Source organism: Vicugna pacos, chromosome 18 (assembly GCF_048564905.1).
Source record: "Vicugna pacos chromosome 18, VicPac4, whole genome shotgun sequence".
NCBI classification, from domain to species: domain Eukaryota; kingdom Metazoa; phylum Chordata; class Mammalia; order Artiodactyla; family Camelidae; genus Vicugna; species Vicugna pacos.
The window spans coordinates 45,646,066-45,670,176 of NC_133004.1; the positions used below are offsets into that span (position 1 = coordinate 45,646,066).

The 24,111-nt window shown below is 64.6% G+C and overlaps 1 protein-coding gene across 2 annotated transcripts in view; it reads left to right on the forward strand.

Moving 5' to 3' along the window:
• The window catches only part of TTYH3 (tweety family member 3), a 28,813-nt gene extending 6,254 nt beyond the window's left edge, over positions 1-22,559 (forward strand). The window contains exons 2-15 of one of the 2 annotated variants that reach the window (XM_072943429.1): positions 8,010-8,179; positions 8,320-8,431; positions 8,564-8,784; positions 9,113-9,208; positions 10,519-10,591; positions 10,871-10,946; positions 12,906-12,961; positions 13,587-13,679; positions 14,271-14,363; positions 14,488-14,624; positions 16,369-16,542; positions 16,942-17,017; positions 17,691-17,791; positions 19,394-22,559. In XM_072943429.1, the coding sequence (XP_072799530.1) occupies positions 8,010-8,179; positions 8,320-8,431; positions 8,564-8,784; positions 9,113-9,208; positions 10,519-10,591; positions 10,871-10,946; positions 12,906-12,961; positions 13,587-13,679; positions 14,271-14,363; positions 14,488-14,624; positions 16,369-16,542; positions 16,942-17,017; positions 17,691-17,759 (1,446 nt within the window). In that variant the 3' untranslated portion in view covers positions 17,760-17,791; positions 19,394-22,559. The remainder of the gene's footprint in view (positions 1-8,009; positions 8,180-8,319; positions 8,432-8,563; positions 8,785-9,112; positions 9,209-10,518; positions 10,592-10,870; positions 10,947-12,905; positions 12,962-13,586; positions 13,680-14,270; positions 14,364-14,487; positions 14,625-16,368; positions 16,543-16,941; positions 17,018-17,690; positions 17,792-19,393) is intronic. The other variant, XM_072943428.1, reaches the window with a different exon arrangement.
• The last annotated feature ends 1,552 nt before the right edge of the window (positions 22,560-24,111 follow it).

The following is a 24,111-nucleotide window of genomic DNA, read 5'->3' on the forward strand; positions in this document are numbered from 1 at the left end:
TCTGAGTGTCGTGTTGGGAGATGAGTTAGGGCACTGGGACCAAAATAGACATGCTCTTTGCTTCAAGGGCAGCTCCGGTGCTGGGCTCTTTGGTGTCTGCTCCCTCTGTGAGCCGGTGTGGGCAGCAGTGTGGGGCCTTAGCCTTCCTCCACCTGGCCCATGGTCCGGGAGGGCAGCAGAGGGGGTGCTGGGCCTGGGGGGTGACCGACCAGAGCTGCTCTCTGAGGCTTCAGCCCGATCCTGCCTCACTGGGCGTCTGTCCTGTTGGTTCCTGGGGGGCAGCGTGGCATGTGCCCCTGAGGAGGTGACCTGCAGCTGGTGAATGTGTGTGCAGCCTGGTGCCGGGAACTAGGTCTCAGCGTGGGGGGCTTGGACAAAAGGCTGGGCCCCTCCTGGGCCCCGGCACGCTGGCTGCTGGCTGTGCTTTCTCCAGGCATGGCCACGAGCTCACCAGCATGGAATTTGTGAAACCTAAGCCCAGCTTGGTGGAAAAGCTGTTTTTAATTTCTGGCCGACATCTGGGAGCCACGGCCAAGTGCGCTGGGGGTGGGGGTGGGGGCGGCTGCGGGCCGCACAGCCAGCTCAGCACCGCGGCCCCAGCCCTTGCACCCGCCCAGCCCAACCCAGCCCAGCCCAGGAAGTGGGGGCTCTGGTGGGGGCTCCAGAACTTCCCTTAGAAGGCCCGTGCTGGCTCAGACCCTGCCTCCATGCTTCAATGTGGGGGCCCCAGACTCCTCCTCTGGATGGTGGACGCCCCCCTGCCCCAGGAGTTCTGGGGACCAACAAGGCTGTGTGGAGCTGGGCCGCAGAGGGTGCTGGGGCAGATGGCCAGCCCGAGGGGAGTGGGCAGCGCCTGTGGTGCGTGTCCCCCAGACACAGGAGCTGCGGCAGCCTCTCCCCTTCCTCTCCCAGGCCCAGGGCTCCAGCCAGGACATGTATGGGTTCCTAGATAGTGCCTCAGGATGTGGGACCCCGCCAGCCTCCTGGACGCCCCTCCCTGGCTTCCTCCTCTGGAGAAGGGCCCGTGGCAGTCCCAGGGCTGGGGTGGGTGTCCCCTGGAGGCACTGAGGGGCCCCTGGTTCCCCTCTCCCACCTCGCTGCGTGCCCCAGCCCTATCCCCCAGGGCCCTGCTCTGCTGTCAGGAGCTGTGGGCTCAGGGCTGACCCTCGCCAGGCCACAGCTGCCAGGGCCCCTCAGGATGAAGGCTGCAGCCTGCGCCTTGTGCCGGGCGCTTGCTCTCACCGTCCCTCTCTGGGAGTGCTCCCCCATGCCTCACAGTGCCCTGCTGACCCCGTGATGGCAGTTAGGGGACACCTCTGAAGTCTCTGCACCCCTCCCCCAGCCTGCCTGGCCCCAACAGCCTCTGAGCTTCCAGGCCCACACTCTGGGGTCTTGAGAGTTGCCAGCCCGGCCCCGCAGGGGCTGTGCCGGTTGGGTCCCATGTCCCCAGGGCCCAGTGCCAGGGCTGGTGTGAGTACAGGCACATGCTTGCTGAAGTTCCACAGCCTAGAGGCCAGCTCTGGGCTGAGGGCCCTGTGTGTGGTGAGTCCGGCCCCCCTATTCCAGGGAGGCAGGTGCGACCCACACATGGGCATGTGAGTACAGGATGGTGAGGTCCCGGATCCCTGGTGGAATTTGGACTTGTCTCCTCTTTGGAGCCTTGCCCTTTACCACTTGGCCAGGCTGCCTCCCAGGGAGGGTTGGCACAGGGCGGGGCAGAGGCCGCTCTGTAGCAGGGCAGGCTCGCAGGCCTCGCTAGTTCCTCATGCCACGGCAGCGGTGGGACCTCAGGCTGTGGTCACATCCCTGGATCCTGGCTCCAGCACGCTAGCCATGTGATCTTGAGGGAGTCCCCAACTCCCTGGAGCCTTCCCGAGTCACCCCTGGGCTGCTAGTCCCCGGTCTCCCCTGCCTGTGGCACCGGTGCCGGGTGCACGTGATCTCCCACAAGCAGGCTAGCCAGGGACACACGCCACTGAGGCTGGGGCAGCAGGGTGGCTGGGATGTGGCCTTGGGTTGTGGCTGGGGACAGCCGTAGCCCCACACTCCCCATCAGAAGCTCTGTGAGGGTCTCCCAGAGGGGCAAGGGCTCTCCAGCCTGGCTGTGGGCTGTGGTGTCCTGCAGAGGGGCTGAGTGGACAGGCCAGCCCCCATGTCGGTTGCTGCTGGCACGGTGGTTGCTCTCCCAGGAGGGGTGTGAGGGGTGGGGTGCATGTCTGTGGTTCTGGTGTGCTCACCATGTGTGGCACACTCCCCTGCGGGCTTCCATGCCAGGTACTGCCAGGACACCTAGCTGGAGCTGCCTGTGCAGGTGGCACACGGCTGTGCTGCCCAGGGTCACGCAGGGCCCTCCCCGCCTGGTGGCCTAGAGCATCGCAGGGCAGCCTGAGCTGGCACTGTGTGCGGTGCGCAGTCCCATGGAAGGGAGCTGGCGGGAACAAGCCGTGAGTGGGTCCGAGAAGGGGCAGACTTGCAGCCCCACGCCGCCTTTTGCCATGCCCTCCCATCTGCAGTGGAGCCAAGCCCCCCCGCACGGCTTTGTTAGTAAGATTTAATGGCGCGCTGTGGCCCTCTCCAGTCTGACCTGGGTCTCTCTTTGCACCCAGACTGCCAGCAAGTCCAAGGCTGCGCTGGGGCTCCCTCTGCTCGCACAGGGACCCAGCCGAGGCTCACACGGGGACACTGCTGCCCCGGCGTCCCGCGCCCCTTGTGCCCTTGCCGGGCTTGGAGGACTTGCTTGGGGCGGGGGCTTGTTAGGCCCCCCGAAGGGCCTCAGATGTGGGCCTGGGCCTTACCTAGGAAGCGGTGAGGCTTCAGACCCTGAGCTCTGGCCCGGTGGGTGCTTCCAGAGCAGGTGGGGGCTTCGGGGGAGTGTATGGACCCAGAGGTGGATGGGGGCCTCCTCGGTGGATACACCCTGTGGCAAAGGCTGCAGGGCCTTGGGGAGGATGGGGTGGTCCAGGCTGAGAAGCGGCAGGAGGGGTGGGTGGACCGAGCGCCCCCAGCCCCCGCCCTGGGCACGTGTGTCGGTGCCGAGTCCTCACAGCATGGGCGCTACAGGAGCGCCTTAGGTGGCTGGAGGCCAGCGCCGTGGCCAGCGGTCAGGATGTGGGCCCCAGTGTCTCGCCTCGCCTGACCGATTGCTGACATCACTTCCATCGCAGACGGAAAGTTCCATTTGGTCAGAGCCCCGATGCTGATCAGACATTTCCCATTCAGAGGGGAAGCCAGGCCGTGGAAAGGGGAGGTGGGGCCACCACGGGAGTGCCAGCAGAAGGCTGCTCTCTGGGAATCTGGCCACAGGGACAAGGGCAGAGGTCAGGGCAGGCACCCGGGACCCTGGGCAGGAGGATACAGCTGCCCAGTGCCGGGCACCCCATGGGCACGGGCTCTGCTCGCCGGCAGCAGTGGGCGGGGCCCCGTGCTCCCAGTGCCAGCCTCCCCTGTGTAAACTAGGAGGGTGCTGTCGCCTCTCAGTCGGGGCTGTGTGTGGCTGTCCTGGTTTAGGCCCCGCAGCCACCCGCTGGGGTCACTGTTTAAGGCTAAGCCTGTCCAGGAGGAGAGCATCCTGCCAGAGAGGAAGCTGCCCCGGCCTGTCAGCTGGGGGTGGGTGGCAGGGGCCTGTGTTTCTGAGCGCCCACTGTGGGCCAGGCCTCAGGGGCCACCACCCTTGATAAGTTGATGAGCTTAGTGAGGCCTTTCCAGGACCCACTGGCGGAGGTGTGGGCAGACAGACCCAGCACGTAGACGGTGGACGTCGGTCCCTGTCCTCACTGTCAGGAAGGGCTCTCTGGAGCTGTGTAGACAGAACTGCAGCTGCCCAGATCCCTGGCTTTTCATGCAGCACCCAGGCCTGTGCCTGTCACTGCCCCCAGGAGAGCCTCTGGGAGCAACCCCTCTGCCCTCGGTGCCTGTCTGAGCCCCTGGCCACGCTCGCCGGTTACTCGGCTCAGCTCTGTGAGGCTGGAGGGGGGCGGGGTGGGGTGGGAGACTTCTCCCCCAGGGCTGTGACTTCCGGACCCCAAGGCAGGTGCCTGTGAGTGAGGCTGCGCCTGGCTGGCCGAAGCCTTTCCCCCTCCCCGTCGCTGGCAGGTGTCCGGTGCCCAGGCGCGTGGGACCCCCTCCCCACCTGCCCGCCCACAGCCACAGAGCTTCCAGCCACAGGCTGCTGCTACCACACCGCTGGGAGCTCAGCGGTGACACGTGCACATGGACGGGTGTGGGTGCACGTGTGAGTGTACGGGCGTAGAGATGCGTGTGTGGGCGTGGACACTCTCACCTCGTCTTTGAGCAGCCAGGACACCGACTCCCTGTCCCCAGCCCACCAGGCTGCGGCGGGGCAGAGCTGGTCTGGGAGCAGCGCCCCCTCCCCGCTCCCCACGGAGGCGCTGTTTGAAGTCTTTACAGGTATTAGCTTGTTCCATCCTCACAGTAACCCTTCTAGGTAGGACAGTGATATTACTGTCTCTGTTTTATATGTGGGGAAACTGAGGCACAGAGGCTAAAGTCACTGACTCGTGGTCACATTCTAAACCAGGCCAAGCAGCACTGACCTGCAGTACTTTGGTTCCCCCATGAGCCGGGCCGCCCTCCCCCACACCGCTGGCCAGCAGCAGGCAGCTCGCAGCAGCCTCCGGCGGCAAGACCCGGGGTGTCCGTCCCCTCGGTCTCTGCTCCTGGAGGACTGGCACCAGCAGGGACGGTACAGCATCCCCACAGACAAGAGGGGCTCAACTTCTCGCCTTCGTGGCTGCCAGGGCCCTTCTCCCATGTGACACCGGGAGGGGCCGTGGAATGTCACGTCCCACGGCGGAGTTGCTGGGGCTGCCGGGCCGCACGGGCTCCCACGTGGCAGAGCTGGGCGCAGGCCAGGGGCCTCCCACACACAACTGAAAAGAGCTACTACCAGGTTTCTGGTTTTGTTTTAATTATAAAGGTAGTATGGTTTGTGGTTTGAAAAAAAAAGAAAACCAAAAAAAGATTTAAAAAAAACCCCAACAACAAAAAACAAATCAAAGCTGCAGGAGACCCAGGCGTGCCTCCCGCCTGCCCGCCCCGCAGGTGCCCAGGCCCGGCGCCTTCCGGGTGCCGTCGGCCGCGGTGACTCTGACCCCTGGACCAGCCCGTGCCCTCCCTGACTTGCTCGGGTCGCTGCCTGTTGCGCTTTTTCTGTTCTTCATGGCCTGGCTCCCGTCTAGAAGGCCTCACCCCTCTTCCTCCACCGGCCCAGCAGCCCCAAGGACGGGAGCCGCCTCTGCTGGGCGCCTGCCGGGCCAGGCGCTGGCGTGTCCCCCCAGGTGCTGGGGTCTTGCTTGGCCAGTGATGCTTATCTTACCTCGCTTTTCTTACCTGGGAAACAGGAGTGGGTGGTCCTGGCGCCACCTGGGCTGTGGTCTGGGTCTTTGATGAGTCCTGACTGCGTGAGCGCTGGCCTCGCTGCCAGGCTGGTCGGCTCAGGGCCCCAGCTTGGGTGCCGCCTGCCCTGTGCCCCCACCCTGGCTTCCTCGCCCCAGGGGCTATTTCCTCGCTAGAGGTGTGTAGGTGTGCTCATTTAAGGATCAGCTCGGAGCCAGCTGTGTTCTGGGTTTGAGGGTAGAGCCTGCTCTCCCAGACCGGCCCACAGTGATGGGGGGGACCAGACGGGAGAAGGGGTGGCACGAGGTGGGGCAGGGTGGCAGTGCTGGCCTGAGGGCTGCTGGAGGCCGTGGGGCGGGGATGCTGCCAGCCTGGGGCCCAGATGGGCCTGGTGGACAGGGTCTGTGGGACCCTGGGAGCCGGGGTGCCTGTGGCATCGAAGGGGGCTCAGTCCCAGTGGAGACGTGGCGCATGTTGTGGTCTGACTGAGGTTGTGGGAGGCGGCGGTTTATTCTGCCCTTTGCCTCTGACCTGTGAGAAAGGGACCGGCAGGGCCTGCAGCATCTATGCCTGGTGTCCCGCTTTGTGTGTGTGTGTGAGGGCACGACCCACAAGACAGTGCTATTCCCAGCCCCCGGATGTTAACGCCTCGTGCCGGGCTGTGTTGGGTGGGATGGAGGTTGTGCCTGATACTAGGCTCCTTAAGGTGAGCATCCTCCCCTGTGACTGGCGCCTGGCCCTCCGGCAGGCCCTTGATTCCCTTCTGCTGTGGCCTGGCCCACCTCCCTGTGTGACCTTGGACAAGCTCCCCCATCCGCCGCCTCAGAGTCCCCTTTGATGTGAGCACCCTGGGACCTTTAGGGAGCCTTGAGCTGACGAAGTGGCTTTGGAGCCAGCCCCACTGGGCTTGCTCCCTCCCCTACCCAGTCGGTGAGCAGGGGTGGTCAGGGCCTGTCAGGCCCTCTGGCCTGTGCTGCAGCCTCGTGGTGGTGACCTGGCCTTCCCCAAGAGGGTGTCCCCACCCTGTGCCTTTGGAGGGGGGCAAGGCCCAGTCTCCAGACAGCAAGTCAGCCCCCAGTTTGGCTTGGACCATGGCTGTAGGTGCATGCCCTGGTCAGCACCACCCTGGTCAGGTGAGAGAGCCCTGCCTCGGGTGCAGGGGTCAGCCAGGGATGGTGGGCCTGGCAGGAGGCCTTTGGGGCCAGCTGGCTCCTGGGAAGGCAGGGAGTGCCATCCTATGTCTGCTGCCTGGCAACTGTCTCCTAGGAGACAGCTGCTGGGCACCCGGGCTATGATCCAGCGGTCCTAGTGCCTCTGTGGCTGAGCCTCTGGTCCCAAGGGGGCCCTGCAGTGGGCAGGTGGACCTGGGGCATTCTGCACCCCAGTGACTCCCCAGGCTCACGGCCACACTGCTGACTGTTTGGATGTGGGGTGAGGGTGTTTCCAGGTCCCCGAGGTCTGGCTGTCTCTGCAGCAGTGCCAGCATGGCAGCTGAGGGGTGTCCAGTGGGTGGGCACCTCTGTGGTACTTCCTCGGCTCCCCCTCATGAGCTGTACAGGGTCGGGGCCAGCCTGCTGCCCTGCAGTCCTGTGCCAGCCACCACTCCCACCCTGACAAAGCATGGGTACTGAGACTCCCCGAAGGGCTGTGATGTGGACACGCGGGTCCCTCCTCCATACTTTCTCTGAAGCCAGTTTCTTTATCAGTTGAATGGGGGTGAGCACCGGACCAGGCACACTGAAGGGCGAGGTTCCCCGGGGGCGGGGCAGGGCTGGTGCCTGTCCCAGCAGGTGAAGGCTCTGGGCTGTGTCCCTGCCCCAGGAGGCCCAGCCCACAGCTGAGCCCACAGTGGGCATCGCTGCTGGATCGAGTCAGTTGCTTCCCATGGGGGACGCTGGCCTTAGTGACAGGAGGGTGCTGGGGGGTTTTCCTTCCTCCCCTGATGCTTCCTGGTGCCAGGTTGGAGAATTCTGGGCCCTTCAGGCTGCGTGGGGCTGAAGCTCACGAAGGCGCTCAGATCCAGCGCAGTCTCAGCCCTGCGGGTGAGGATGAGGGTGGGGGCGTGGTGCTGACAGCCCCTTCCTGGGGCCCTGCTGTGTGCCCAGCCCCACAGCAGGCGTGGGTGGCCTTCAGTAAGACTGTGCCTGCCTCTTCTGGGGAGGCAGCATCACCCTCTTTTTACAGACAAGGAAACTGAGGCTCGGGGAGAGTAAGGGCCTTCCTTGGCCATGTGGCCAGTTAGTGGCCACTGGTTAGCAACTGGGCTGGCCCTGCCTTGGGGCCCCCACCCACCCAACACCTCCTCATAGGGCCTGGTCCAGGACCCCTGTCTGCCTCGGGCTCTGGGGCCCAGGAGGTGGTGGGCTCCCAAGGGGAGGACACAGGGCTTGGGAGGGGTTAGGAGAGGGCACCTCATGGTCTTGCCCACTAGGTGGCGTTTGGGTTGAATCCTGAGTCTAGGCCTGAAGACGGTGAGCCTGGGGTCACAGGTCTGGGTGACCACAGGCATGTCACTCAGGTGCTGGGGGAGGGCTCAGTGGGAGTGTGTGCCCGTCCCTTGACCGCGGGCGCCGGTGGGCTTTGCTGGTACCGGAGTTGGGTGCAGAGCCAGAGCGGGGCCCACACCTCCAGCACCACTTCCCAACCGCCCTCAGGCGCTGCTGCTGCTTGGGGCCGCCGCGCTGGCGTGCCTCGCCCTGGACCTCCTCTTCCTGCTCTTCTACTCCTTCTGGCTGTGCTGCCGGCGACGCAAGAGCGACGAGCACCTGGACGCCGACTGCTGCTGCACCGCTTGGTGCGTCATCATCGCCACTCTGGTCTGCAGGTGAGCGCGCGTTTGGGTCAGGCTGGGTGGAGGCGTGGCCCGCGGGGGGCGGGGACCCAGGCGGGAAGGGGCGGGCCAGGTGGCCGCGGGGGCGCCCCCGCCCTGAGGCCCGCCCTTCACGCGGCCCCGCCCTGTCCCAGCGCCGGCATCGCCGTGGGGTTCTACGGCAACGGGGAGACCAGCGACGGCATCCACCGGGCCACCTACTCGCTCCGCCACGCCAACCGCACGGTGGCAGGGGTCCAGGACCGCGTGAGTGGCCGTATGGGAGGGGGTCCTCTTCCTGCTTCTAAGCCGCGTGTGTGCGTGTGTGCCCCAGCGTGCGGGCGCGTGCGAGAACGGCGCCGTGCCCTCCCGGGTGACGCTGCCCCCAACCTGGCACAGGTGTGGGACACTGCAGCCGCCCTGAACCGCACGGCGGAGCCCAGCCTGCAGAGCCTGGAGCGGCAGCTGGCCTCCCGGCCAGAGCCCCTGCGGGCGGTCCAGCGGCTGCAGGGCCTGCTGGAGACACTGCTCGGCCACACAGCTGCCCTCCCGTTTTGGAGGAACCCGGCTGTGTCGCTGGAGGCGCTGGCCGAGTGGGTGGACCTCTACGACTGGTACAGGTGCGGCCCACCCCTCTCCTGCCCTCCCCACCTGGTCACTGCTGTCTGTGGGCCGGTTGACTCCCAGCTCCCCGGGCCTGAGGTCTTATGGATGGGAAGGGTCGGGGCCACTGGTGGCCACTGTGGAAGGAGTTCCCGTGGGGACATCTTTTGTAAGAACTGAAGCTAGTCTCCACATCCCAGAACTGCCTGTGCTTGGCCCGCTGCGTCCTGGGCTGTCTGCCTGGCCCTGCCCCCCCTGGGCCCAGGTGCCTGCCCTGCCCCAGCCCGCCCTTGCTGCCGGCCCCCGGGGCCGCGGGCCCGGCCCATCTGTGCGGTGCGCCTGCAGGTGGCTGGGCTACCTGGGCTTCCTGCTGCTCGACGTTGCCATCTGCCTTCTGGTGCTCGTTGGCCTCATCCGCAGCTCCAAGGGCATCCTGGTGGGGTGAGTCTGTGGGCCCCTGGGGCAGTGGGAGGGGTGAGTCACCTGCAGCACATGTCCCCTGAGTCAGTCCTGTCCCACCCTCCGCATCCTCACGGCCAGCCACAGGGTCTGCCTGACGGTGGGGCTCCCCACGGTGCGGCCCTGCTCCGACACTCCTCCCCTGCCCTGTGGCCAGCGTCTGGGCACGCCTGCCCCAGCAGTTCCTGGTTCCTGCCGTGCCCCTCCCCCACAGAGGCTCCTGAAGACCTGCCCAGGTCCCAGAGTGCATGGGGCCTCCGGGAGGTCAGGCTGGGGGCCTCCTTTCTCCACCCCGTCTCTTTGGCTAGAGGTAGTATGAGCTTGAACCCCAGTTCTGTGGCTCCCTGAGCTGCCTGCCGTGGACAGGTGGTTGTTGGCACTGAGTCTCTGACTTCTTGTCTGCGAGAAAGAGAACGACAGCTCATCTGTAGGACAGTTCTGAGGGGACATCACCACTCGTTGCTGAACAAGCCAGCAGCCACGTCCTGGCTCCTCCCTGGGCCAGGCCCACACTCAAGGGCTCCCACAGAGTGTGCATGCCGCTGTTGGAGGTGATGGCCCCAGGGAGGAAAGTGCAGCAGGTGGAGGGCAGGGTGTACAGGTGGGCAGGGGGTTGGCAGCGCGCACACTCGGAGAGACCTGGCCAGGAGGGGCTGCTGGAGCCGACACCCACGGGAGCCAGGGACCCCTGAACACCTGGGAGAGGGCAGCTGACCGCCAGTGCACGGGCCTGTGGTGGGTGTGCAAGGAGCAGCAGAGGGGCCTGAGTGGCTGGAGTGGGTGGGGGACAGGCAAGCTGAGGCCTCAGGGGAGGAGGGGGCCAGTGCCACAGGGGAGAACTCTGCCTGGAGGTCTGAGGCGGTGCCGGGTGGGGTGTGAGCACAGGAAGGCTTGGTCCGCGCCAGGCTGACGGGCCCCACGGGCCACGCTGTGGGCTGCAGGCCTTGGGCCAGGGTGAGAGCTGGGACCCCAGTCTGCTGAAGAGAGCGGCCTGGGGGTACGGGAGTGGGGCTCAGAAGTCCCCTGGCCTTCCAGCCGAGCCAAGCCCTGCCTCTCCTGTCCCCACTCGGACTTCTCTCAGCCCCACTCTAGCCGCTCCAGTTCAGAGGGAATCCATATGTGCCCGGCCTTCAGGCAGCTCTAGTGAAGGCCGGGCCATGGCGGGAGCCACAGCCCCTGTGTGGCGGACCCCTAGATGTGCCCTGGGACCTGGGCCTCTGGCGTGCAGCCTGGCAGGGGGCACAGCCCTCACCCCCACCAGAAGAGTGCTGATTGGCTCTCTTTGCCCCAAGGGTCTGCCTGCTGGGTGTCCTGGCCCTGGTCATCAGCTGGGGCACACTGGGCTTGGAGCTGGCTGTGTCTGTGGTAAGTGCTGGCGAGGACTGGGGGGAGTGGTCCCCATCTGCTAGGCCAAGGCATGGGGAACGGGGGTGAGGAGGCACCACACTCATCTCCACTCCCATGATGACACCGAGAGAGCTGGGGACCTGTTCTGGGGACACAGCAATAATGCCCCCACAGGTTCACACTCCATTTTCCTGAGACAAAAGCAGGCCATGAGGGCCCAGGCTCTAGCCCTGAGAGCTGAGGGGTCGGCAGGGGGCCCAGCATGGTCATCTCATCCGCCTTGCCCACACCCCCCAGGGCTCCAGTGACTTCTGTGTGGACCCCGACACCTATGTGACCAGGATGGTGGAGGAGCACTCGGTGCTGAGCGGGGGTGAGTCTGCGGTTGGGTACCCGTGGGTGCCCTGGGGCTGGACTTGGGAGACCTCAGTGAGCGAGCCTGCCCCCGTGAGTCCTCTTTGGGGGAGGCAGGAGCAGACCAGGAAGCTGGTGAGGAGGCAGGAGCACCTGTGAGACTCTGGGGAGGAGGAGGACAGGAGGTGAGGCTCATGGGGGTGAGGGTGGGGGCAGGGAAGAGGGACCAGCAGTGGGGGTGGGTAGCAGGTGACAAGGGCTGCTTCAGAACTAGTGGTCAGGGTGGCCTGCCCAAGAAGTGGCATGAAAATTGAGCCAGGGAAGGCTGTGCAAAGGTCCTGAGACAGAGACAAACTTGATGTGCTCGTGAGGCAGAAAATAGACCAGTTGGGAGGGGAGACAGTGGGGAGGCCCGCAGGGCCAGGTGGCAGTCAAGAATTTGGGCTTTATTCTAGGGGGGCTGTTGGAGGGTGGAAAACAGGAGGTAGATGTGATCCATGGTTAAACTTCCTTTCCAAAGCCTCGGGCGCTGGAGCAGCAGTGGGGTGAGGGAGGGAGGCAGGGAGGCTGTTGCATTCTTGCAGGCAGGAGACAGCTGGGTGAGGATACCAGGATGTGCTGTGAGGGCAGAGCTGATGGAACTTCCTAGGAAGGTGGCCGTGGAGGAGGGACGAGTTGAGGGCTCCGGCCTCGGGTCGGAGCAGCTGCCATCACAGGGGCCCTGGACTGAGCTGGTGGCCGAGCAGGGCTGGGGCTGGGGACCAGGTGTGAGACACCCGGGAGGCAGGCACACGAGGAGGGGACTCTGGGGCTCGGGCTGCGTGCTCCCCAGGTGGAAAGCAGGGGTGCGCTCCCTGAGGGGTGGGCGTGCGGAGTGGCCTTGAAATGCTGGCCCTTATGGGACTGTGCTCCTCTCCTTGCCCAAGAAAGCCACACAAGTGGCGTGTGGGCTGGTTTTAGTTCATTTTGTTGAAGGAACCATTGGCGCATAAGCCCGAGGAGCCTGCAGGAGGGAGGGCTGTCTGCCTGCTGTGGGGGGACGGTGGGCCTATTCGGCTGGGGCTGGCAGGGCTAGTGACACCTGTCCCCACCACTGTCCTTGGCCCTGGTGCCAGCAGCCGGGCCTCTGTAGGTCCTATTGCTCGGGGCCTCAGCAAGCATGAGCAGTTCCAGCCATACGAGAGTGCTTGCTGCTGCCTGTAGGCCACGGCCATCTGGGTCAGGCAGCGTGCTGGCTCCACTTACAGGTGGCTGAAGTCAAATGCCGTGCTTTCTCACGTTTTCCGACTTAAGCCTGGTGGGAGCCCAGGCCTCAGGAGCTGAGCCTCAGGGCTGAGTCTGGGTGCCGAAGGGACCAGAGGGCACAGGGTGGGCGGCGGTAGGGGTTGTCAGGGTCCAAGGCTTGTTCCTCAACCCTGGCTGGGCTTGGGTCTCCTGGGTTTTCAAAGTCAGAATTGTGTGTGAGTCCCCCCACCTTTGAGCATTAGACACAGAATCAACACCTGCTTTTTAGGGGGGAGCAGGCCACCTGCTCCCTCTGAGCCCCACCCCCCTCTTTGGGGTGACGCTCTGGTCAAAGAACTCTTTTGCCCAGCTGGCCCATGAGGGGACGCCTGCCCGGCCGATGTCGGACCCCTTTCCCGCTCTCAGTGCTGTCTGCTGCTCCAGAGGGGAAGGAGGTGGGAGGCTGCCCCCAGGAGAGAGCTGTGCCCGTTTAAGGCACAGAGCAAAAGACTCAGAGCAAAGGGTCTGGGCCCTGGGCTCCCTGGAGGCCACGCCCCCTCACAGGTGCACACGCACACGCCACTGTGTGCAGACACATATGTGCGCACACACACGTGCACACGTGAAACGCATATACAAGCCAGCAGGCGTACATGCGACATACGTGATGGGGACACATGGACACAGACGTGTGGGTGCACACAGCACACACGACCAGCATGTGTTGCTCAGCCGCCCTGCCTTCTCTCTGCAGAAGTCCTGCAGTACTACCTGGCCTGCTCGCCGCGTGCCGCCAACCCCTTCCAGCAGGTGAGCGCGACTGCTGCTGGCTCTGCAGAGCCTCTGGTCCCTGGCTGCCCCCCACCGACACCTGCAGGCTGCCAGGCCCCTCCTCACACCTTGTCATACCCCTGGGGCTCCCGTCCTGATACCCTCAACAGAAGCGTTCTGGGTGGATGCTTAATGGCCCCACGTCCCTGGGACTTCTTTCTTGAGCTGTCCTTGGCCATGCCTGCAGGGCCAAGTCAGCTGTCTGGTGGGCGTGGGAGGAGCCCAGGGATGCCCCACAGTGGGGGCGTCCTGTGCCTGCTGTGTGGAATGATTGGACGGGTGTTGTCAGGTGGAATTTGAAGGGAAACCTGTCACTCCACGTGACTGTCGCCCTCTGGGGTCCTGAGGACTGTTTATCTGCTTTAGAGATGCTGTACTTCCGGTGATCTGTGTTGTCTCTGGGGTGCATGGGCAGCCGGGGGCGGTGGGCCGGGGAGGGGTGTCCCACAGGCCTGCAGAACAGAGTGCCAGGCCCCACCTCTGGGGCTGGCAGGAGCCTGGGGCACCGGGACTCGCCTGCCTTGTGTGTGGGTGGAGGCCTCAGGGAGCGGGGGAGAGGCTGCCCCAGCCCCTGCTGGCATCAGCTGGCCTCTCTGTGGAGCAGAAGCTGTCAGGCAGCCACAAGGCACTGGTGGAGATGCAGGACGTTGTGGCCGAGCTCCTGAAGACCATCCCGCGGGAGCTCCCGGCCACCAAGGTGAGGGGCTGAGGGGGCGGCGGTGGGGCCCCCTTTGCTCATCGTGAAAGGGAGGCGTGGTGCAGACGCTGCTCCTGGGGAGCCCTGCTGGGGGTCTGGCCCTTTTCATCCCTCCCTCCTTCCCGTCATGTCCCAAGGATTTGGGGTGGGTTTTACGCCACATGCACACACACACACACATTCCAGGACCAGGTTCACTCCACACAGAGTATTTTGCATGATGTTTTGTCATTTAAAATAGCATGAAAATCTCCTTTGTCTTAAATTGCTCCTTAAAACGTGGTATTTAAAAGAAGCAGGTCCATGTCGGGGGGAGACAGGGGTGTTGGTGGTTTTCCCGTCGTAACAAAGGACCCTTATGTTGGCTGCATCGCTTGGGCGCTATGGGCCCGCCCTCCTTGCTGTCCTCACATCCTGGCAGCCTCCTGAGACCAGGCCACAGACTCAGGGCCCGTCCTTCCTCAAAGCCCAGGGTCCTCTGGCTCTGTGCCGAGACCACTGGGGGTCGAAGGGGTCTCGATGGCAGGGAGTGGGGCAGAGGAGGCCTGTGGCTGGCTGGGGCCCCCTCCCGAGTGTGGTGCATGCCCCCAGGACCCCCTGCTCCGTGTCCAGGAGGTGCTGAATGGCACGGAGGTGAACCTGCAGCACCTCACTGCCCTGGTGGACTGCCGGAGCCTGCACCTGGTGAGACCGGGCCGTGGGGCGGGCTGTGCAGTGAGGGGCGGGGCGGGGTGCTCCAGGCTGCCGTGGGCACCTGCTGCATCTTGCCCTGCGCTTCCCCTCTCTCCTGCCGTCTCTCCGGCTCTAGGACTACGTGCAGGCCCTCACAGGCTTCTGCTATGACGGTGTCGAGGGCCTCATCTACCTGGCCCTCTTTTCCTTCGTCACAGCCCTCATGTTCAGCTCCATCGTCTGCAGCGTCCCGCACACCTGGCAGCAGAAGAGGTGAGGGGCTCTGGCAGGTCCTGGGACCTGCCCCAAGTCACATGGGGCTGTGCCTTCTGGACACCTCATGTCCTAGTCCAGGGACAGGGACAGAGGCTTCCTCACCTCCTGACATCCATAGTCTCCGCGGCATCTCTGAGGGTGGTGTGCCCCAGACGAGCAGCCGTTCCTGGCATGCCCCGGGAAAGCAGCCTAGAGGAGGAGCTCCCAGCACAGGCGGACTGCCTCTGGGTACTGACTTTGTGCCCCACACCCTTCCACGCTTCTGCCTGGCTGAGCTCAGAGTGTCTTTTCTGAGCCCCTACCCCTCGTGCAGTGTGCAGGGATGCTGGGAGAAAGACCAGCCGACCGGGGGGCTCTGAGCTTCGGCAGGAGCGCCCCACATGGCCCTGGCCTCCAAGGTTTACTCAGCTGGGTGACCGGGACGGCAGCTGCCTCCCACGGGCCACAGTGTCTTTATCTTTGAAGTAGGGGTGCTGGTGAGCCCTGCCTCAGTCTCGCAGTCAGTACTGGATTGAGTGATGTATGGGGATACCAGGCCCGCCATGCTTGGGCCACATGGGGCAGTCCCCAGACCCACCACCATCCCTCCCATTTGGGCTGTGGCTGCTTCTTGGTGGCCCAGCTTGGATGACAAGTAGCCCAGCTCAGATCTCTTCTCTTTGTCTGGATTTCTGCTGTTATTTTCTCTGGTGATGGTGGTGATGGTGGTGATGATAATGGTGGATGGTCATGATGATGGTGGTGATTGTGGTCATGATGGTCATGATGGTGGTGGTAGTCATGATGGTGGTGGTGGTCACAATGGTGGTGGTGGTCACGGTGGTGGTGGTGGTGGTCACGGTGGTGGTGGTGGTCATGATGGTGATGGTCATGATGGTGATGGTGGTCATGGTGGTGGTGATGGTGATCATAATGGTGGATGGTCATGATGATGGTGATGGTGGTGGTGGTGGTCACGATGGTGGTGGTGGTCACGATGGTGATGGTGGTGGTGGTGGTAGTAATGAAGATGGTATCTATAAGGGGAGTGGCTAAGAGCAAGCCCTGCAACCACGTGGCCTGGATTCTGATTCCACCTCTGCCTTTGCTCATTGGGTGACCTTGGGCAAGTGACTTAACCACTCTGGGCCTCAGTTTTTTCCTGCTTGTAGGATGGGGATTGAGAGAGCACGTCCTCCTAGGACCCCGTGAACGCTAGGGTAACCACGGCATGCAGCGGCTCAGTCCTGGGCGTGGCTGGTACTGGCTGCTTCTGCCCCCCTTTTCTCACTACGGGACCCAGCTGGTGGGGGGAGGTGGGATGTGAGCCCAGGCCTGTGCCCCCACCACCAGGCAGCCCAGGCAGAGTGTGACGAGCCCCAGAGGCCTGGCCCCTGGCTCCCTGGCCTCGTGCTGCAGCAGCCTGGGCTGAGTGGAGGGCAGAGGGCCAGAGGCAAGCAGTGGGGAGGGCTGGGCTCAGGCTCTCAGGGGCAGGTCAGACTGCTGAGCCAAAAGAGGGCCTCCTGCTTCCGGCACCTGGCTTCCCCAGGAGGGGCCCTGACCCCTCCTCTTAATAGGCAGGCAGCGTGCCTGTGTGTAGACTGAGGTACATGTTTCTTGCCCTCCCCGGGTGACTCGCCCGCCATCCCACAGCGAGAAGGTTTGGGACCAGGTGTGTCTGCCCCAGGGCTGACCCTCTGCAGGCCTTGTGGCTGGCTGCCTCACGTCAGGGCCGGAACCTCTGGCTGTTCCCTCCCTGCAGAGGCCCGGACGAGGATGGGGAGGAGGAGGCCGGCCCAGGGCCACGGCAGGCGCACGACAGCCTCTACCGCGTGCACATGCCCAGCCTGTACAGCTGCGGGAGCAGCTACGGCAGCGAGGCCAGCATCCCGGCTGCCGCGCACACTGTCAGCAACGCACCGGTCACCGAGTACATGTGAGCCCCGAGCCTGGCGGGGCGCGGGCCTCCCTTGGGGGGGGCTGCCCCAGCTGCGGGGGTGCTGGGCTGGCCTTGAATGCCTGCTGCCCCTACACGCCAAGGAGACCCCTGCGTCAGACGGAGGGTATATGTCTGGGGTCGCCGAGGGCTGGACCGACCACGTCATGGAGCCGAGGCCCTGGCAGGGCTGAGGCGGGCAGGTGGCGGCTGTGGGCTAGCTCTGAGCCCTTTATGGCCGTGCCAGGTTCCTGGGACCCCCAGGCCCTTGCTAGCGGCCGGTATGCAGGGTGGTGGAGAGAACACGTGGGTCTGCCTGGCTCCAGATCGGCCCCTGGCCCAGGGCTGGGACTGCCGTGGCCACTGGTCACTCACAGCCCCTCTCTCCTCACGTCTCAGGAGCCAGAATGCCAATTTCCAGAACCCCCGCTGTGAGAACACCCCCCTCATCGGGCGTGAGTCCCCGCCGCCTTCGGTAAGTCTCAGGGCAGGAGGTGGGTGGGGGACCCGAGGCCTGGGATGGGGGGGCACCTGTTCCCTCATGGTCTGATGTGGCCCTCGTTGACAGTGCAGCCATGGGGGCTGCCCTGAGCCTTCAGCGCCAGGGCCAGCTGGGGCTCCCTGGGGGGGCTCCCAGGCAGGTATCCGGCCTGTTGAGACTGGGCTGGGTGAGCTCTCATGCTCCTCGAGGGCCCCGGCATCTCTTCCCACCCTAGCCCTGCTTCCTCTTCTCCCTACTCCACTTTCTGAACTCAGCCCTGGTCTTGGCTCCTGGCTCCTCCGGCAGGACCTAGTGTCCCCTCTTGTCTTTGGAGTGAGACATGGAAGAGGGGACAGGGTGATTTAGTACCAAATAAAGGAGCTCGTAGAGAGGCCAGGGGCCCTGGCGGGCTTCCTAGAGGCGGTGGGCCTCAAAGAGCACGGCTAGAGAGGCCGAAGGCCACCTTGCTTCAGAAATAACGGCCCGCGTGTGCAGTGGTCCCGTCGTGCCCTGTGGCACAGAGCTGGCCTGGGTGTGTGCCCCCAGGCCATGTGGGCCCCAGGCCTCAGGCTGCCCTCCTACCTGTCAGCCTTGGTCTGACCCTGGCGTTGAGGCCGCCCTCTCTCTCTCTCTCTCCCTGCACTCCTCCCACCCTGGGCCCTCCTAGCGCTATCTGGCTGCCCTGGACTCTGGCAGCCACACGGGCTGGCAGTTTAAGCCCATGGACAGTGCCTGAACGTTGTGGTGGCCGTGTCCTCAGAGTGACAGGTACTGACCCGCCTGGGTCCCTTGCCCTGCACCGCCTGCCCGCCCGCCTCTCCTTCGCTCACTGCTACCCCTTTGGGCCCATCTGCCAGGTCCTGGGGCTGCCTCAGCTCGGCGCCCGTGGGGCCAGCCTGCAGCCGGTGCAGGCGCAGGGACTTTGTGGCCCCCAGCCCAGACACGGAGACCCTGGCCCTGGGCCCATCATCCTCATGTCAGAGGCCACGAGCCCCTCCACAGAGCCCCCTCCTCACCCCAGGGCCAGCTGCAGGTGGCCCCTGCCCCTCATGTCACCTCCCAGCAAGGAGACCGCCCACCCAGACCCCTGTGCGCTGGCACACCTGCACCGGCGCCTGAGCTCAGGGAGGCAGAGCGCGGGTGAGCGAAGGCGCTGGGCTGCGGCCAGCAGGCCAGGCCCTCGAGGTGCCGCCCCGTGTGTCTGAAAGTGCACACAGGTGTGTGCAGATGGACGTGCAAGCTGCTGCAGCTGCCCCCACACAGCGCTGTGCACCTGCTTGGGCTCCTTCAGGGGTCTGGGCTGCTGCCCACCGCCCCCCTCCACCGCATGTCCCTGGAATGACACGGCTCCCAGTGCCCGCTGTTACCCCCTCCAGCTTGCCTTTGTGGCCTCTGATGGGTGCTTGCAAACTTCTCCCCCACCAGGAGTTCTGGGAGAGCTCTCAAGGACTGGGAGATTGCCCCTCCTGGCCTGGGCACTGTGGTGTGGGGACTTGGTTGCTGGAGCCCCCAGGGATTGGTAGGGGCGTGTGGCTGTGGAGTCAGCCTGCCAGGCTCCTTCCCACTGGCAACCCTTGGCACATGCCTTGGCTTTCATCCCCTAGATGGGTGTATGGCCCACTTCACACTGCCCGGCCTTAACACATGTCTCCACGGGTGTTACATGAGCACACGGGCACACCGCAGGGCCTCTGTGCTTCAGGTGGGGTGAGCGTGGCCCTCCCCAGCTGCCCGTTCCTGCACCTGTGACCCGTAAGGAGCCCACAGTGTGGTTCCCACCCAGTGGGTGGCAGCAGCACCCCAGCCTGGTGCTGGGTGGCTTTGGGGCCCCCTTTCCCCGAGGTGATGGGGCAGAGTGGCCCCGGAGCCTCCTCACTCCTGTGGCCCACGGCTCTGGTCTGACCCTTTCTCAGATACAGCCTGGCCCCACCTTTGCCTGACACTGTTCTCCTGGGTGCCCAGCCAGGGCCCCACAGAGAGAGGCTGAGCATGGCTTTCAGGTCCTGGGTGTGAGGGGTGCAGGTGGGGGGCCTCCAGGCCCCAGGTCTTGCAGGGAGCAGAGCTCTGCCTGGCCTGAGACAGGAGATTGGGGGCTGATGTGTTTATCTTCCTGGGAGAGGAGGTTGGTCCCCAGTGTCCCCATCCTGAGCCTCGGAAGTAGGGGCCAGACCTCTGCTCCCTTGGGCTGTCACTGAGGCAGGGCTCAGGAGTCCAGGCCCTGGACCAGCCAGCGCTTCCCAGAGCCCCTCCTCCCAGGGTCTGTCAGCTGTACCTATCCCGCCCCAGGGGTGCTCCTGGCTCACCCCCCGAGGCCCATGTCCAGCCATGCCCAGCGCCCCACTGACCGCCTGCCCCTCTGTCTCCTTCCAGTACACCTCCAGCATGAGAGCCAAGTACCTCGCCACAAGCCAGCCTCGCCCGGACCCCAGCAGCAGCGGGCACTAGACCGCCCGGCCGCCGCCTGCCCCACGTGCCAATCGCCCTGCTCCTCCCTGTGCCAGCCTTGCTGCTTACTCCCTGGTCCCCTGCCGGACCCTCCGCATGTACGCCAGGCCCGCTGCAGGCACCTCTGTGGCCACTCGACCCCTCCTCCCCTTCCTGCAGGGCCGTGGAGATGCCTGGCTCAGTCCTGCCGGTGGAGACGGGGCCAGGGGCCCAAACCTTCTCCTCCAGGGTCACGCACCTGGACACGGAGGGGTGCTGCTCCAATACCTGGGCCCTCCAGCCCCTGCCGCCATGCCCCTCAGCCCCCTGGAGTTGGGGATTTGCAGAGCTCTGCTCTGGGCCAGGTGTGTGGTGCTGGTGCTGTCCCTGCCGCTCCGTCTGCAGCACGCCGTCCCCACGGAGCCCTGTAGTCTCCTGGGCTGGCGCCCGCCTGCCCCTGCCCTCCCACAGCTCTGCTGCTTTTCCTGCCCCCACCACGTCTCTGCACCTCACCTCTTGGTTCACAGGCAGCGCAGCGTCAGTCTCTGCTGGGCGTCGAGGGAGGCCACGGGCGCCTGCCTGCTTGGCTCCCACGTGTGTGGGGACCACTTGCCTCTCTGCGGATCCGTAGCCCTTCCTTCTCTTGCCCACCCCGCCCTGCCCCAGGCTCCTCTTTGGTCAGTTGCCTGAAGCCTCCTGGGAGGGCCCCACTTTCTTGCCTTCTCTCCCAGCCTTGCTCTCCCCCTCAGCGCCTGCCCTGCCCATGGCACCCAGCCCTCCGTGGCGGCAGGAGACAGCAGGTGCCGTGCTGAGCCCAGGCTGCTCGCCCAGTGCTGGCCGCCTTCTTGGTGCCAAAACCCCTCCCCCACCCCAGAGACTTGGCGGCGTCTTCTGGTTCGTTTTTTGCACTAACCACACTTGTCATCTCTAGGGCAGGCGAGGCTGCGGGCCGAGCGGCGCCCCATTCTCTGTTCCCTTTCCAGGACAGGCACAGTGTCCCAGAGCTGGCCTGGGGGTGGACCCAAGCTGGCTGTGAATGTGCCCTCGGCCCCTGCCACCCTTCTTGGGACTAACCACTAACCTCACTCCAGTCTCTGGGGCCCCAGCCAACCCAGAATTGGAGAGTGTGACTCCAGGTCCAGGCTGGAGATGAGGCCCCTGGTAGCCCAATGGGAATCAGGCTGGAGACTTGGGGTGCTGCTGGGAGGTGTCATAGACTGAGAGGCAGCCCGAGGGCCTGGAGACCACTCTCTGGGCAGGCACTGCCCTGAGGGGGACCGTGTCCTCAGGAATGAATGTCCCTTGGGCTGTAGGACCGAGGTTCCTGTGGCCTCGGTCTTCCTACCTGTGAAGTGGGAACAAGGCTTCCCCAAGGTGCTTTTGGCTTAGTGTACAATGTTTGCTGTGTTTCCTGTGGGAAGGTGGGGACACCCTCAAATCAAGACGGGAAGTCCCCTGCCACTCCCAGCCCTGCCCAGCCAGCCTGAAATGGAGGGGCCAAATGTGGGCTCTGGCATCTGTCACGCCAGAGGCAGGAGGGGGCCACTTGGCAGCCACACGAGGGCCTAGGCTGGGGTCGCACAGGGGCAGGTGGGAACTGGCCCAGCAGTTTACAGACACGGGGGCTCTTTCTCCCAGAGCAGCAGGGCCGTGCCCCTCTCCTGGGGTGGCCTGGGAGAGGCCACCGTCCTTTCCTCTGTCATCCCTTCTTTGTGCTGGTGTCTGGGACCAAAAGGGTGGGCGGGCTTGGGCCCGGCCATATCTACCCCCATCCTGGGGCCTCCACCCTGGGAGGGGAGAGGAGTGAGTGGGCAAACATGGGGGTGTCCCAGGTGGGCCTGTGGCCCTCAGCCTCCCGTCTGAGCCCTTGCACGTGGCCAAACCTCATTGACGGGCTCCAAGCCCTCACTGTTCTGGGTCGCCCACAGTGTGGGGCGGAAACCCACCTGCCCGGTTTTCCTCTGGGCTCCACCCCAGCGGGGCATTCCTGCCTGGGCCTCGAGGTGGGAGTTGCCGGCGGTGGTTGTTGGGGCGCCCTGCGCTCTGCCATCGCTCAGAAGCACAAACGGCCGCCCGGCCCGCGAGGCCTCGTAAATGTGAAACGCCCGCAGCTCAGGAGCCGGGCGCTGCGGACCTGAGCCGCTCGGGCCCCCGTGCGTCCCGCGCGTGTGCCCGCCCGCCTGCGACTCCACCGGGTTCCTCCTTCTCACCGCGGCTGAATAAAGGAAAAGGGGGGCAATCAAAAGGTGCAAGGCCAACCTCAGCCCCGGAGGGGAACTGCTTCCGCCGTTGGTTTTGTTTAGGCTCTTAAGTTTTCGGGCCCCCTTTCCTAACGAGCCCTGTTCGGGTGACCTCCCCACGTCAGCTCCCACCCTTCACCTGTGCGCCTTGCTCCCCGCGGGGCCCGCAGCATCTGGGGGGTGGTGTCCTTGACCACGTGGGTGGGGGGAGCGGCCCGGGGCCCCTGCTGGGCTAGATGGGCCGAAGGGGCTCCAGCTGGCCGCTGGCGATGGGATTCCCTGTGCAGGGGCCCGCCCCCACCCTCCCTTCGCCTGGTGCGGCGGGGTCGTCAGAAGACTTGACCCTTACCCCCCAGCAAGCCACACCCACCCCATCTCACTATGCAATTCTAGTCCCAGCTCCATCCCCACCCGCACCCCAGGGCCCCAGCACCGCCGAGAGGTGGGTGTGGTCGGCAGCCCGGCTCAGCTCCGGACGAGTGGGAAGCAGGGCCTCTTGTGTGGGACATTTTCGTTTAACCATAATGGTTGAGTGCCACTCCACTTTATATTTGTTATGTATAGTATCTCTCTCGAAGTAATTCTGTTAAGACTCCCCTCCCGGCCCTCGCGCCCGCCCCGCCCCAAGGTGAGCTGGCACCCGGGGCGGGGAGCGGAGCCTGAGGCTCGGCGTCCTCCCACCTCCGTGGGGCCACGGCTGTGTGTGCTGTCGCTGTCTTTTTTTTTTTTTTTAACGGGGTTTGGGGTTTGATTTTTATTTCTCTGGGGGCTTTACTTTTCTTGGCAAATACTAAAAATCTCGCCAATGTAATTTCTGTGGTTTCTATTCAGCTTGGGTTTCATGTTTTAAAGTAAACACATTTTAAAAAACAGGCCTCTCTTCCTCCGCTGTCTTGGCTCGCGCCCAACCCTGTGGGCCGGGCGGCCACGCGCCGGGCGCGGGGGGCGGTGCTCCCCCGCCGCGCACGCCTCCCTGCGGCCTGGGCCTGCGCTGGAGCCGCCGCGCCGCGTGCCCCGCCTCCCGCCGCCGGGAGAGGTGGCCGCCGGCCCGGGCGGGGGGTGGAGGGCAGAGAGGCCGTGGGGGAGAGGTGTGTCCCCAGAAGGAGCACCTCCTGAGCGCCCCCGGGGCAACTCCTCGTCCTTCCGGCCGCCCCGCCCGGGCGGGCTCCCCGGCGGTCCACGGGCGCCCCTCGCCCCGCGCCGGCCTTCCTGGAGTCCTCGCTAGTGGGCTGCGCCCAGGTGGGACGGGCCGGGATCACGCTCGTCATCTGAGAAGCGGGCCCAGGAAGGTGCCCTGTTGTCCGAGGCCGCAAAGCCCAGCTCATAACCCTAAGGAGACGGGAGGGATACCACCCCCCTCACAGGGAGACCCTTGGGACCTGTGGGGTCGGAGGAGGCACACGTTCCCTGAGAGCGTTTGTCGCCGGTGCCCTGAGCACAGGCGGGCTAGGGAGCTGTAAGACACGGGGCTGCGGTGGCATTGCTAGCACCTGGGCTCCTTGCTCTCAGCACGGTGGGCACCTGGGCTGGTGCGGGGGAGCCGGGCGGAGCCGCTGCCTCCTGCACACGCCTGAAGCCCGGTCCAGGGCGTTGATTTGACTGGCTTCTAGGGAAGGAAGCCCAGGATGCATGTGCACTGAAGGGGGCACCGCTGAGCACCCAGCATGTTGCCATGTGGTGAGGAGAGTGAACTGGGGACCTTTGCACCAAAAAGGTGAGAGAGCCTCAGGCTTGGAGTGAGTGCCCAGGACCATGAGGGAAAGGCTCCGGGCACGCCCTGCCCCTCTCAGACCTCAGTTTCCTGTCTGCGTAGCAGGGCAGGTACAGTGACATGCTGGGTCTGGAGGCTGCACATTCCTTAGCTCGAAGCCCCTGCTCTGACTTCAGAGCCAGCAGTGCAGCACCTTCAGACCTCTGTTCGGACCCTGGCCCCTCCTGCCTCCTCCCTATGAGGACCTTTGTGATTGCATCAGGCCTTCCTGGGTAATCCAGGTTGATCTCAAGTTCCTTAATTTACTCACATCTACAAAATCCCTTTTGCCATGTAAGGTGATCTATTCACAGGTTCCAGGGAGTAGGACTTGGACATCTTTGGGAGCCATTTTTCTGTCACCCATGGGAAGATAGTCTGGAGGATATCTGAGGAAAGAGAGCTCCAGGCAGGAGAGCAGCCAGTGCAAAGGCCCTGAGGCAGATACATGCCTCTTGTAGTCAAGCTAGGAGGGGCAGGTGACCAGAGTAGAGGGAGGAGGGGGAGAGTGGCTGGAGATGAAGTAAAGGTTGGGGGGATTGCCAAGGGCTCATAGGCCTTGTAAGGACTTTGACATCGACTCTGAGGGAGATGGGAGCCATGGAGGGTCTGAGCAGACTGGCATGACTTGACATTCATTTTAAAGGATCGCCCTGGCTGCTGAGTTGGGAAGA